The 14,311-nt window shown below is 45.6% G+C and overlaps 1 protein-coding gene across 8 annotated transcripts in view; it reads left to right on the plus strand.

Annotated features, from left to right (window-relative positions):
- patj (PATJ crumbs cell polarity complex component) overlaps positions 1-14,311 on the plus strand; it is an 87,420-nt gene that overhangs the window by 3,610 nt on the left and 69,499 nt on the right. For 7 of the 8 annotated variants that reach the window (XM_078108005.1, XM_040183929.2, XM_040183934.2 and 4 more), the window contains exons 4-16: positions 1,029-1,220; positions 1,302-1,441; positions 1,893-2,055; positions 7,184-7,312; positions 8,489-8,737; positions 8,872-8,974; positions 9,154-9,242; positions 9,368-9,497; positions 12,353-12,414; positions 12,491-12,547; positions 12,693-12,827; positions 13,608-13,808; positions 13,951-14,013. In XM_078108005.1, the coding sequence (XP_077964131.1) occupies positions 1,029-1,220; positions 1,302-1,441; positions 1,893-2,055; positions 7,184-7,312; positions 8,489-8,737; positions 8,872-8,974; positions 9,154-9,242; positions 9,368-9,497; positions 12,353-12,414; positions 12,491-12,547; positions 12,693-12,827; positions 13,608-13,808; positions 13,951-14,013 (1,713 nt within the window). The remainder of the gene's footprint in view (positions 1-1,028; positions 1,221-1,301; positions 1,442-1,892; positions 2,056-7,183; positions 7,313-8,488; positions 8,738-8,871; positions 8,975-9,153; positions 9,243-9,367; positions 9,498-12,352; positions 12,415-12,490; positions 12,548-12,692; positions 12,828-13,607; positions 13,809-13,950; positions 14,014-14,311) is intronic. The other variant, XM_040183930.2, reaches the window with a different exon arrangement.

Consider the following 14,311-nt stretch of genomic DNA (forward strand, 5'->3'; position numbering starts at 1 on the left):
CTAAATAAGCCGCAGACTGATACGTTTCCACAATGTAAGTGTAAAGGTCATTAATACATTACCTGTTCAGAGAGAGGGAGGCTGTAGAGGAATCTATTGATTTTTATGTTTCCCCTCTCTCTTCTCCACTTTTCCTCGGCCTCGCCACTTTTTTTTTTTGTCCACCCGTCGTGCCCTTTGTTATTGAAGTGGTCGAAAACTTGGGAATAAGAGCCAATGCTAAGCTAAAGTTAGCAACATGAATCAATGGATTAGTGCTGAACTTCACTGCAGCAAGCAAAGTTTAAAATCATTAAAGCGGACATTCGTTGATAATAGTTGCAAGTAGGAGAATTAACAACATGCAGTGTTCTTATCAAGGCTTCCCAAAGAGCACCAGTGTATAGCTGAAAGATGACGTGATGAAACGGGAGGGCGTTGTGCCGGTAATCACTGTTGGATACGGACCATCATGTTCTTTACCCCATTGTCTATCAGCTGACGGGACGTGCGCAGTTATCATCGTAAGAGGGGACGGACACTCTGCTGTCTTAAAGGCCCTGCTGGCTATGACGTGACGCAGGAGCACTTATTACCAAAGTATGTTAGACCTACAAGGAATTTGACTTGGCGGTTGGTGCATAACATTGGACAGTGAGACAATGGACAACAAGACGGATAAGACAACATAGTGGATGACGCGCTGCAGCCTGCCCTTGTCCTTGGCTGTGGCTGCAGCGTACCAGACGGTGATGGAGCAGCAGAGGATGGACTCCATGATAGTTAAATAACAACTTATCCATTTGAAATAATAACGTATTTGTGGAAGATGTGTTAACTGTACAATAATTGCTAATAGACACTAAATATGTCTTGAGAAAATTAATTAAAAAAAAGTTTCTACTCAAACTAATAAGAGGACCATAATTTACAATAAATGAAGATCTGTTTTAGATTATGACAGACAGCTTCCTAATCTATTAAACTTTAACAAAGATGGATAATGACCTCTGACAACCCCCCCCCCCCCCCCCCCCCCCCGGGTGTAGCTGAGCAGCATGCCGCCCGACGCCGACAGTGACTTCGGTTTCTCCAGAAAGGGTCAGCTGATCATGACTACCGTCAACCCAGCTAGCAGCTTGGCCCCGCCCACCCTGTCCGCCTCCTCCCTGCTGTCCAACGGCTCGTCTCCGCCCTTGTCTGACCCCGCGCTGCAGAAGTGGATCCTAGCCGCCGCCAAGGTGGGTGGAGCGACCTCCTAAACACACTGGCACAGCCTGCATATATTAAGTGTGTGTGTCTGTGTGCGTGCGTGCGTGCAGGGCCGTCACACAGAGGTGTGTCAGCTGACTCGGCCTCTGTCCGGAGGTCTGGGCTTCAGCGTGGTCGGCCTGAATCCCGCAGGAAGCAGCAATCAGGACGTCTTTGTCAAACACATCCAGCCTGGAGGCATCGCACACAGGTAACACACAGTCCCCTAAAGACACTTTCTGGTGTTTTCTTATATTTGAAGTTGGCGGCTTGTTTTCCAAAAGGTAGTTTTATTTCTTCCAGTGTGACTTAGAGAAGAGCACAGACTCTCTCGGCCTCCTGGTGAGTCTGGCTGGAGTGACATGAATTTAAATCTAACGACAAACCATCAATGTCTCCTCCTTCTCCTCTCAGTGACAAATACTTACAGGTTGCAACTTTAATAAAAATGATATATTTTTTTTCGTCTTAGCTCGAACTGTCAATTGCGTCCTGTTTCTCCTCATGTCATTTGTAGGCCTCCATCTGTTTACAGAGACACATTTTGGTTATTGTTTAGCTATAACTTGGCTACCGTTATTTAGTTTAAATCAAAATGTCTGCGAAAGACATTTATTAGTATCAGGTAGTTGAAAGTTCCTGGCTGTGTGTCTGGGCTGCAGGGACGGGCGCCTCCAGGAGCGGGACCAGATCCTGGTGATAAACGGCGTCCCTCTGGAGCCGGGCATCAGCCAGCAGCAGGCGCTGGCCCTCCTGCAGCAGCCGGGGGAGACAGTGGAGATGGTGGTGGCTCGGGGGCACCCCGGCAACGCGCCAGCCGGCACGGTAAGAAAAGCCTGACCGCGTCTCCATAAAACACCTAAGAGCATTTCATTCTTTCCAAAGGCCGTTCTCGGGACAATTCTTTTCTTTTTTGGTCTGGTGGTTATTTTCCCTTCAACCACATCCATCATGTGAGCTTTAGAGGTGTTGGTAGTGACACGTATTCAGATCCTTAACTTAAGTAATGTCACATTGTGAAATCAATGGCTTACAGTAGAAGTCCCGCCCTCAAAACGATATGCGTTGTATCGGCAGCAAAATAAAAAAAACACTCATTCTGCAGAAACTTTGCATATGTTGACGATGCATTTCTAGCTGAATCAAGAGTTTACCTTATTAAGAAGGAGGCTTTTATCAACGCCGGTTTTCACTGGACAGGAAAGGGATCTGCGAGAAACCCAGCTCAGTAAGAAAGCACCTTGGAATAGTTGTGTAGTGCAGTAGTTGAGTAAGTGTGTGTGGGTGCATTCCAGCCCCCGGGGTTGTTGGGTGATTGTTCAACCCTCCAGCCAGTCCCACTGATTCCAGTCTTTCTGCTCAGCTGCTTAGACCACATCCTGCACATCCTGCATGTGAACGTAATGCCGTTGATAATTCTCCAGGAAAGGCACATTTCCCAAACATTGGAAGTGAACCTCGATGTATTACAATGATTCTAGGACCATATGTTTACCATATGTTTACTAACAAGTTATTATTTTGGGCTCTGTTTGAGTGGTGTAAGTTTACCCTCTGATCAATAATCTGTAGATTTGTTGCTCACTCAGCGGATTCTGAAAACGGTGAGATCAGATGCAGTATAACGTCAGGTGGAATCTGCATGTCTGTTGAGAAAAATACAAACACTTAGATTCTAAAATCTTCAGCATCCATTTCAGGGTGAAAACATTGACAATTCAAATGCTCACTATTCGGTGCGCTGTCACACTGCGTGTCAGCTTTTCTCATTTCGGAACAAAATGTGACAGAAGGCTAAAGTTTGCATGTTTGTTCACTGTTTAGTATTGTGGCTCAGTGTGAATTTACCAGCTGATTTTACCAACAGCTGATTTTACCAACAGTTTAGCAGTTACACACACACACACACACACACTGACAACACAGTAGCTTGGCCGTCACTCTAAAGGAAGGCCATCAATCATAAGTGGAGGTCACTTTTAGGCCACGCCTCCTGCTCATGACGAGTCATAAGTCTGCTGACATTGACTCGCATGACTTTTATGACCTATAGGAAATCAAGTTAGTGCTCCACTTGCAGCGTCGCCCCTGACAATATATGTTTAAGTCTGCGAGAGGAGTCGATCAATGAACGTCGACATGACGGACGAGTCAATGACTGGCTTGCGGGGAGAAGGAGTGCAGAGGAGGCACAGAGACGCTGATGTATGAGGAAGTGACGTAATTGGGAAACTCGAGCCATAATCGACTAAGCTGGGATAAGCTTCACACTGGTTTGGCTTTTAATTAAACCAGTCCCAGACTGTGGGCCGTGAAGCTGAGAGGATTTTGGTGGACTCTAATTGATTTCTTTATTTTACGTATCATACACACACACACACACACACACACACACGTGCCCTCACACGTTTCTGAGACACCAGAAATACTGCTGCATTGGTCAAACATTTCGATCAATAAAACCCTACAGGTTATTTCAATGCACGCTCAAACTAAACATTGTGCATCTCCAATAATGTGACACAATACTCTGTTCCTGCGGAGCAACCAGGCTGCAACCTCCAGGTCCGCAGAGTGAAGTCAATGCGGAAGTGATTTAAAACGTGCATTCTCTCCGCTGACCGCCCGGGGGCAACTCCTGGTCCTATAGAACAATGGTCCACAACCACCCGGCCACGGACCGGTACCGGGCCATTTCGAGTGAAATAGACCATAAAGCAGCTACTGTGATTGACGGGTCACTAAGTCACTCCTCCATATTCCAAATATGGTAATGTTCGTATATTTGCTGACGACTGTTTTCCAAGATGGCGAGGGTGAAATTGCCAAAATCAAGGATTCAAAACATCAGTCCATAAATCAGTGAATGAGGTCCGGATGTCCACTTCTCATAAACGAGGTTTGTCGTAGACATCCAGCCAAAATATATCCACACCAATGAGAGTATATCCCTCATGTCCTCACACAACAGAGAGGTTGTGTCGTCCTCCAGAGAAACATTAAACATTATACAACCTGGTATCCTTAAGTGTGAGAAGTTCAACATCAACAGACTACCATGCATGAGATTTTGCTCTTTCAACTATCCTTTTCTGAAATATTGAGGAAATGCTGTTAGAAAAACGACACCCTGTGGAAAATTATTTTAGTAAATATCAAAGTCCAAAATCCAAGCACCTGATGTTTGGAGGTTCCGGTCCCATGTCTCCACTAATACACGAAACAAAAGATGTCTCTGGGACTGCAGACACCAGAGGACCGGTCAAACATCAGTGGGAAGTGGATCCCACGTCGCCACATGGTTGAACTTTGTTCAATGCAGATGGCAGTTCTCTGCCCTGCTGACTGAGCCACGACATTGACAGCTTCTTCATGTCCTTGTCAAGCCAAGATAGTTACTCAGAATATATGGCAGCACTACTGATCCAAGGTTAAAAACAGCTGGACATCTCCCCCATCATTTTAATCTAGAATATGTGTTTTGCATTGATTTACTTCCAGCAGTGCTGGAACAATGTTCAGCAGCATTCTGCAGATATTCTTCCTGTTCAACAAATACAACATGTGTTATTACAGTGGGATCATCAACTACCAAATAAGAAGATTTTAATTTGAACAGCTGAATCAATCATTTTTAATATCCTTGCTTAACACACCAAATAGGAATACCTGAACGAGTATTTGATAATTGATAAAAGATTGTACTTCAAATATAAAAGTTCAGCTCCAAAATGGGTTGTGTCACTTTCCTCTATATTATACTATTAGATATTACACTTCTTGCCATGACATGCAAGATGCAAACTGCCAATCAAAGTAAGCCCGCCCTAAAGCTCTATGGTCTAATTGACTTTAAATGGAGAATAATTCACTAAATCACCAACATGCTGTGTTGAAGACTTGAAACTAGAGGTTGAGACCATTTACAAAGTTTAGTGGATTATTAAATCAAGAGAGAAGTGGAGTCCTTTCTCATAGACTTCTATACATCAGAATAAGTCATCATTGCGATGATGCAGCTGTGCTTTGAAGCACCACGGAAAGTTAGAGGCCGAGAGATGTTGTCATGTTTAGGCACCCGTTACCTTGCAAACATGTTTTTTAATGTTTGTAAAATGCAAAGGTGTTTATTTAATGGGAATCTATGCAGAGGCAATCTTATGTTATATAAAGACATGCTTTGACATTTGGGTGACCAGAAGAAAGGCCTTCCTCTATGAAGGAAACCCAGCCTGTGAGCAGGTCGGCCTCGGCCTTAATGATTCTGCCCTGCTCTATCGGCGGGTCATTATCACACAGCATTACACTGCCCCCCTTGTTTGTTACCCCCCTCCAGCTCCCCCTCCTCCTCCTCCTCCTGTCGGCTCATTGGACCCGAGCCACGTCCTGCATACCAGGCCTCCGATTCCTCCCGCTTTTGTTTTATTCATGTCCCGTCTCCACCGAGGTCGCGTTTAATGGAGCCGTGGGCATAAAAAACGCAACTCTAGTTGGTTTTATTGCTCCTCTCCTGGCCCGGCTAACTACCCGCCTCCCCCGAAGCCGAGGCTCCTCTGCCGGGCAGATTCAGGCGGCGCTGACCCGCCATTGCCGCCGACATGTCCAACCCCCTTCCCGCTGCGGTGGTTTTGGGCGCCGACAGAAAACTCCTCGCTTGTAAAGATGGGTATAAATCCACCAGTCAGATATGATCTTATAGATTTAGTCTATTCAGTGAATATTTTCCCACCACGGATTAAGACAGCATGTCAGCTGACTTTTTTTTAATTTTTAATTTTTACACAAAATGTATTGCTCTCCTAAAAATGACAAAAAGAAGAAACCTGAAAGGACCTTTTCAAAAAGGTCTCCGCTGGGAGGAAATTAACAACTGGCGAAAGTTTCAGAACTTCATCGCCTCGACCTGTCAATCAAAGGTCGTGAAAACCAACCAACCATGAAAACAAACCGCTGGTTAAAGAATCTCCCAGCATGCATGTCTGTTTATGGCTGAAAGTAGAGAAGATGTTGACCTTGTTGTGGAGGTCATTTTATCTCTGAGGGGCCGACAGCCAAACACGAGAAACCACAGAAAGTGTGTGTGGACGAAACGCGGACTGCAAGCGGCTCACACTCCAAACCGATTATACAGCTGATTCTAAATATCAGCAGCACCAAGGTTTCAGGCTTCAGGTGCACGCTCATTACACACAGCCTCCATACTGACACTCATCTGCCTGCTCTGTGTGGGCCACAGGCATTACTGTAGATGAGAATACTGCCAAACATCTGTGTAGCCACCTTCATCCTCTGCACAAATCGCCTTTATGTTCATTCATGATGATTTACATCATCATCGTTCTGCCTTCACTGAAACCAAATGGTTTTATTGCTGCATTATTGCACATGAGCTTTCATCAGGTCATTTTTTAATGGAGTGGATGTGATTTTCCCACATTAAACTAAATTTTTAATGTGGAAATTTTAACATTTTTTGGACGTGAAAGTTTTTAATGTCCACCTTATTTAACTGTTTATACAAAGCCCAAGTCACATGACACACTTTGAGCAGCAAGACAGATGAACATCCAACAATCGACGAAAGACTAGAACTAAAGTAAAATAGAAGGTCAGCTGGGTTTCCCTTTTAAGTAAATCTACATGTTGTATTCATAGTTGTTTACAATGTTAACAGCAAGTTCATTCATATTAAGAGAAACGGGTTGCATTTCAAAGCTCTGTTTCAGGGACCCAGTCACATAAACAGGTAACACAAGAACAACAGTAATAGCAGCATGGTTTGCTCATCAACGCCGCAGACATCTCAGAACTGCGGATCCCCTGATCCCCTGACAAATGTTCATTTCTGTCTTTTTTCGTTCCTTTATTAAATGCTTGAGGTATTTTTCAATGATGGATCACTTATCAGTCTTACCGTTAATGAACGTCTTCGTCCTGCGTCTCCATGCTGAAGGAGCGGTGGGGTCACGTGGAGGAAATCGAGCTGGTGAACGATGGCTCTGGTTTGGGCTTTGGCATCGTGGGAGGGAGGACAGCCGGAGTGGTGGTCCGGACGCTCATCCCAGACAGCGTGGCAGACCAGGTGAGTTCAGCTGATGACTGTTCTATCATCACATTAATGAGAAACCTGCGCTAACCTCAGCGTCGGGCGCATTATTAAACTACCATTTGGTCTTCACGGTCGGCGCTCGCTTCGGTCGTCCGTTTGTGGTGATTCAGATTGACAGACGTGTCTCGTTTCTGCCACTTTGGATTCCTCCCGATTAAATGGAGTGTGACAAACCCTCGGGGCAGCTCTACCGCTTGACCCTCACACGGTGACCGGGAGCCGACTGGACGCTGCAGCGGCTCTTGGCACATGACGGAGTCCAGCTGGTTCAGCTGATATCTCTGCAATAACACACAAGTTCATTTGTGTTGATACATTTGATATTTTATCCAGATATTACACATTGCACCGTTTAAAATCAATCCCAGTAGCCTGGTAACCCGGGCGGGGAAAGTCAGTCTAAGCTTCCAAAGAGCACTGAACAAGTCGATCAGCTGAGCAGCCGACAGCAGAAACGGCTGCTGCTTAAGCAGAATCGAAAGGACCGCGGACGTATTCTGAATGAACAACAGTTACAGGACGAGCAGTGCATCAGAACAGATAGCAGGTCTGAGAGGGGAAGTATTGCCTTGTAAGTGGATTAATTAGATTAATTGGACAAGATTAATTTCTCTCCAAGACATGTTGAACCACCCGGTGGACCTTTTTTGAAGTCTGTGCAGATTTGCTGTGTCTTCTTTCATCGTCATCATCTTCGATCTCTTCTGCCTTATTTCACTTTGCCATTTAACCTCCTCTCCCCATCTCTGCGTTTTCCTTTCATCATCGCTCTCCTTTCTTTGACTTCCCCACAGCACGAGTCGAGTGCCGGCTGGGTGTCGTTTGGCCTGCAGCTCAGCTTTTTGTGAGATGTTAAGAATTACAAAAAGAAAGAAGCGCCGAAGCATTTCAATCAATTTAAATTAGCTGCGTTGCACATTGGGAATATTGTTTATGCACAAAACAACTGTTATCCATGTAAAGATGCAGTGGAGGACACAGAGACGATGGGTTGTTTCAACCGTTAGCATTGTAAATAATTGGGGATATTCAAATGCTAATGATAATAATACAACCCTGTTTGAAATAGAGACCACACCCTGAGACACTTGTATCTCTGTATCACTATATTTTCCAATGCTTTGGCTCACGTGCTGCTCCTCCTGTCAGGACGGGCGTCTGCGCACAGGTGACCACATCCTTCGCATCGGGGCGACGCCCACCAGCGGCCTCACCAGCGACCAGGTTGTCAAGGTGCTGCAGGGGTGCGGGAGCCAGGTGACGTTGCTGATCGCCAGAGACCCCCGGGGTCAACCGTCGACAGCCCCGCCTCCCCCACCACCTCCCGACTCGGCCCCCGTCTCCTCCTTACCGCCCCGCTCCCCGGGCCTGCCACCGCCGGGCCAGCTGAGCAAAACAGTGAGCAGTCAGAAGCGCCGTCGCAGAGAATCCGTTTCATCATTTACGGTATATACCTTTGTTCTCTCTTTGTATGCAGCTGGTTTTGGAGACGCAGTCCCATCTGAAATAAATGGACTGTGTTTGTTTTCCAGCCCAACCTGGAGGGATATGAGATTCACGAGGTTCCTCTAAGCAAGAACGAGGGTCAGAGCCTCGGCATCTCCATTGTTGGATACAACCCTCTGACCAGCCAAGGTACATCGATCGTATTCCTTCACTGAAGGTTAACACTGTGAAGCCTCTGCAGGGCTCTTATTGTGAAGCAGCTCTATGGTCTTCACTGGGACACAGACAGTTTTACCAGGTCTATTTTATTTGTGTTTTGCATATTACCTGTGTTTTGTACCAATGGAACTGTGTCGGTTGTGACTCAGATGCCGTAGGTGTGTTTGTGAAACACGTGGTTCCCGGCAGCGCTGCAGATCACAGCGGGAACATCCGGATCCACGACCGGCTGCTCGCTGTAACGACCTTATTCAATCATTAATATCCACCTACATGTGTCGGATGCGCACTGCACATATCTTGGAGTGTGTAACGAGTTCCCTTGTCTCTCTTTCTTCGTGACCTCAACGCCTGTTTGCCCAGTTGGACGGCGTCAGTCTCCACGGTCTGTCCAATCAGGAGGTTATGGACGTGATGAGGAAGACGGGTCGGACCGTCGTTCTCAGTGTGGTCAGGAAGAAAGCCAGAACCCCTGAGAGGTCGCTGGATGAAGGTAAGCACATGCTATTAATCCAGCGATGGCTGAAATGATCACATTTCATTTGCTGAGTGTCATGTTGATGGACGCTATAATCCCATAATGCAACGCACAACTAAGGATCTACTTCAAAGTTAATGAAGTAGATCCTGATTTCCACTTGATTATCAGATGAATACTTGAAGGAAAAGGGATTCAAAGTGTTAAAAGTAAAATATGGGAATAACTGTCGTTACTGATGCGGTTAAGGGACTTCCCTTGGGTTTGTGTTCTGCCAACCTGGTGATTGTGTGGCATTAAAACACTAATCGGCTCCAGCGAGAGGAGTGAACTCTGTGTGGAATTCATTGGGAACCTTTCTCATTACCTGTGCGATGCCTCCCAGCCTCGGGCCTTCGCCGCCATTAAGATGACAAATTTGTTTACCCCTCTCTGTAATTTCCCCTAACTCTTCGTGGTAAGCCGGTAATTTGTCCTCCTCATCCAGCGCCCACGGAGATGAATTCAGTTCAGGGGCCGGCGGCCTGCACTGGTCACCCTTCGGGCCAGAGAGGAACGAGTGCAGGGCTCTTATCTCCTCCAGACGTGTTTTTTAGTTAACTACTGAGAAAACGCCGCGGACAGAGAGCCAGCTGTTTCCAACTTGTGGTTATTTCTGTGGCTCTCTTATCTAGAGGGACTTATGATGAGGTACGATGGACCTGACAGGAACATAAAGCCCAATTATATGGACGTTAACGATCAGTGTGGAGGTCAAAGGACAGAGCGCCCTGCTCCCTTAGTGAAGTAGCCCTAAGCAAGGATTTAACATGTCATGTTATTAGATTACAATAAAGATTGTTGAAATGTAAACGGGTCAACGGAGCACGCTGTCAGACGGTCTTTGCTGAATTCATGCCACGAAGAACAGAAATGGAAGAACGGGATTGTAGAATGACGAATGTTCTGTGTGTAAGTGGAGAGGGAGTGGTTTTGTTTGTCTTTGAGGAGCTCGTTGGAGGTCGGAGGCCACTGCCGCCGCCGAGCCGCTACACCCGAACGCGGCACAACTGGAAAGTGGTTGGCTCACACGGACGCACACACAAACACGCACACTGTTGCTGGAGAGTATGAGAGAGAGCTGCGTTGAAAAGTTGAAAAGCATCCAGTGTACCGGATGTTATGACGTGGAAGCTGTGACCTCCATGATTTAATCCGCTGAGAAACTCATCGTTTCTGCTGTAAGTGGGAGTCTGATTCAGACGGGGTTCACTGTGTCTGTCAGGTTTCTGTTCTACGGTACAAAATGACACCAAGGCAGTATTTCTGTCATAAGTAGTGTGCTCATCCACAACTTCCTCTTCAACTGCTTTTGTGGGCAATTTTGTTTTTGTTTTGGCCAAAAAGTAACACAGCTTTGTGTCTTTTTAAACACCGCAGGTCGATCGTGTGTTGGAGACTCTTTCACAATGTTCTATGTCACAGCAAAGATAGATGATCCAATCAGATAAATAATAATACAAACAGCTTCAACAGTCTGCTTCAATCATCACAAACACGTGGGGCTTTGAAGATCTTTAACCACTGTGGCCAAAAGACATGTCGTGTTTGTGGGTAGAATAGATTTAGTTATAAATTCACATTTACACTGAGCCAAAAGTGTAAACAGCTACAGCTTTATATTTCTCGGATTGCATTCTAATCTACTTATTATCTTAACATGTGCTTCTAATCATCTCCTTACCAAAAAAATCCTAAAAAGCCTGAACCTTTTTAAAATGGCCTTTCAGCCATGCATAACAGGAAGTGGATTAATGAAAGGAGCTCTGATCATTATCAGCGTCTTAAAAATGGAAAGGAAGGCCACTAAGTGTAGTGTCTGCAGACATGTCAATGCACTCCAACAGCACTCTTCCTTGACTTATTTCCTCTTTTTTTCTTTTTTTTTTTTTCCTCATTAGCTTTGCTAAGTGGCCAAAACGCCACGGTAACACTTAGCGATCGGCGCGCCCGCTGCCGGGCCAACAGATGTAAAGTGTCCGAGCTGTCTGACAGCCTCGCCGCGATGTATTACCCTGTTTATTCAGCCCAACGCCGCAGATTAATCGCGCCGTGAAGGCCAGGGTTAGCAATGCTAATTTAATCAGAGGCTGTTGCGCCGGACCCGCTGCAAAAATAGCACAGAAACATATGAGCAGGTTTGTGAGATGCGGCTGAGGGGGGGGGGGGGTGGGGGTCAGAGAGCAGGCCGAGGCTTTTCCTCAGTCGCTCTGACTTGCAGTGTTTCATGTCGACACTGGAAAACACATTTATTCTTCCCTGATTTAAGTGACATTTGTGTGTAGGTGTGTGTGTACAAATGCATTAACCCCAGACACACGCATGCGTACAGTCTCCACAGTTGAAGTTTCTCACTTAACAGTTTACATTTGAGTTATTTAGATTTCTGCTTCTAACCGGGGAATTCCAATGAGGCGAGCGTCGGCCTGCACTTAAAGGTTTGCACTGCAGCCGCAAGGGGAGCAGCTTCTGTGATTCTGCCGCTGCAGTACTGCCATCAGTGTAGTAGTACTACAGGTATTAGCCAGTTTCCCATTCAACCTGTCGGACTGAACTGCGACAGCCAAACATGCTCACGGTTCTTCTTCGTCGCCATGCCACGTATTCCAACTCCCCCTGTGGTCCATCTGTCCTGGCTGAAGCACGACTCCACCACACTCCACTCGTTGCATCACTTCTCTCCAACAAACCGTGGGACTTGTTTTTGTGTCTTGGTAGAAGAAAGGGGACAATGATGATCTTTTCCAAATTCCAAATACTTCTGGGTTGCATAATGATGTAGGTGAGAAACGTGTACTTGTCCTACAGTACTTCCGCTACTTCTTCTGTAGCTACAGATGCAGAACGAAGGGCTAAATGGGAGCAGGCGCTGGGACCAAAGTACCAAGTTGTGGTAAGATCACACTGTGTCCCACATTTTCACTCACACTGTCCATCTTGGATGTTAAAGTGTGTGCGTGTGTTGTCAGGTGGTGAAGTTGGATCCTTTCATTGAAGACGATGCAGAGCTGCAAAAGTCCTCCAAGGTGAGAAACCCACTGTGTAGTCTGGACCCTGCGTCCTCTGTCTACGGTGTGTGTTACCTTTTGAAATAGAATGTAATATGTTTACATATGTTTTATGTGCTCCAGTTGGTGATGCGGTATAGTTCTTTTGTATTGTTGCCTCCAGCTGCTGCCCATCCACACTGTGCGTCTTGGTGTCGAGCTGGACTCGTTCGATGGTCACCACTACATTTCCTCTGTGGTCCCTGGAGGCCCCGTGGACCAACATGGAGTCTTGAGACCAGAGGACGAGCTCCTGGAGGTAAATACCGTACACTCACCCACAGACTAACACTGTAGGACTAAATAATACAGCGTACTTTAGAGGCGGACTTAACCATTGAGACGTCACCAATTGGTTTGTGGATTGCTGCTGTTGGTGTGGTTATTTGCGCGGCCAACGAACAAATTGTACGGTACATAGAATGCTGAGGCAGGACGAAGGGACGCAGCGACCTGTCAGTCACAGTAATCCCGTCCTAAAGTATGGTTTTATCTAACTAGTTTACCTTAACCAAGGCAACAAATCAAAGGAGAGGTAAATTCCTTCCTCATTGACTACTAGACAATCAGACTTCTTATTGCAACTAGAGGAGTTGCACCCTGCTGGTCAGTAGAGATAATGCAAGTTTTAAGACACTTCCACAGTGACCGCCTTCGGCTAAACTGTAGATTGTTGCTTGGACTAAATGCTGCTACTGTTGGAAATCAGACTGTTTTTTGCAGATGCTGAACTAGTGGATGCATGTATACTATAGAAGTTCATACATAAACTATGCATACTGTAAGTATAAGTATTCATGTTACAGTTTACAGGACTTTCATGACTCAAGAGAACTGATTTAGACCACTATTACCCAATGTCATTTTCCACTTTTTGCACATTAATGCAATTTATTTAATCAACTCCGTTGTATTTGTTCCTAGCCCGCAGGATGAACCACAACTAGAACCAGGAAAACATTAAAGCATGAAACTGCATTAAGCTGTTGAATTGGGAAAACCTTTTCTGGTTGGAAATGTTGCGTGTGTGTGTCTGTAGGTGAATGATGTGCAGCTGTACGGAAAGTCCCGTCGAGAGGTGCTGTCGTTTCTCAAAGAAGTGCCTCCTCCGTTCACTTTGGTCTGCTGCCGACACCCGACCGCTGACCTGGAACCAGAATCAGAGTCTGAACATGAACCTGTTCTACGAACTGGACTTGGACCAGAACCATTAGGACGGTCACAACCCAGTGTGGAGGAGGTGAGGAACACTCTCTCAATATCAACTTTATTTTATCCCATAATGTGTGTAAAATCCCCTCATTCAATATCTGTTTTAGTTTTTAATGCTTTAAAAGACCTTAGAAGGTGTGATGAGTATAAAGCGTGTGGTGTTTGTTCAGATGGAGCTGACGCTGTCGTCGATGCTCAGCAGACCGAGAGGGAGCGTGATGGAGCCGCAGCAGGTAGTGAGACGCACACGTGAGACACATTCTGAAAGTAGATACTGAAAAGTCCTGAAAGTGAAAATGCCAGAACTTTTTTTTGTTTGTCAATGTTTTTTATTTAGAGTTTGATTTGTGGCCCGATGTTGTGCACGTGACAGCATCATAGCTGAAAGAAATACTCTAATTTGAGAATTTGATTTTGTGACCTTCTTTAGAATTATAGTTCACAAAATATATTGTTTGTGTATTGGAATGTTTTGTATTCAGTATAAGTTTATTTAGCTATATTGCTGCACAATATCTCATTGTTGTACAG

This window comes from Gasterosteus aculeatus, chromosome 8 (assembly GCF_964276395.1).
Source record: "Gasterosteus aculeatus chromosome 8, fGasAcu3.hap1.1, whole genome shotgun sequence".
In the NCBI taxonomy this organism is placed as follows: Eukaryota; Metazoa; Chordata; class Actinopteri; order Perciformes; family Gasterosteidae; genus Gasterosteus; species Gasterosteus aculeatus.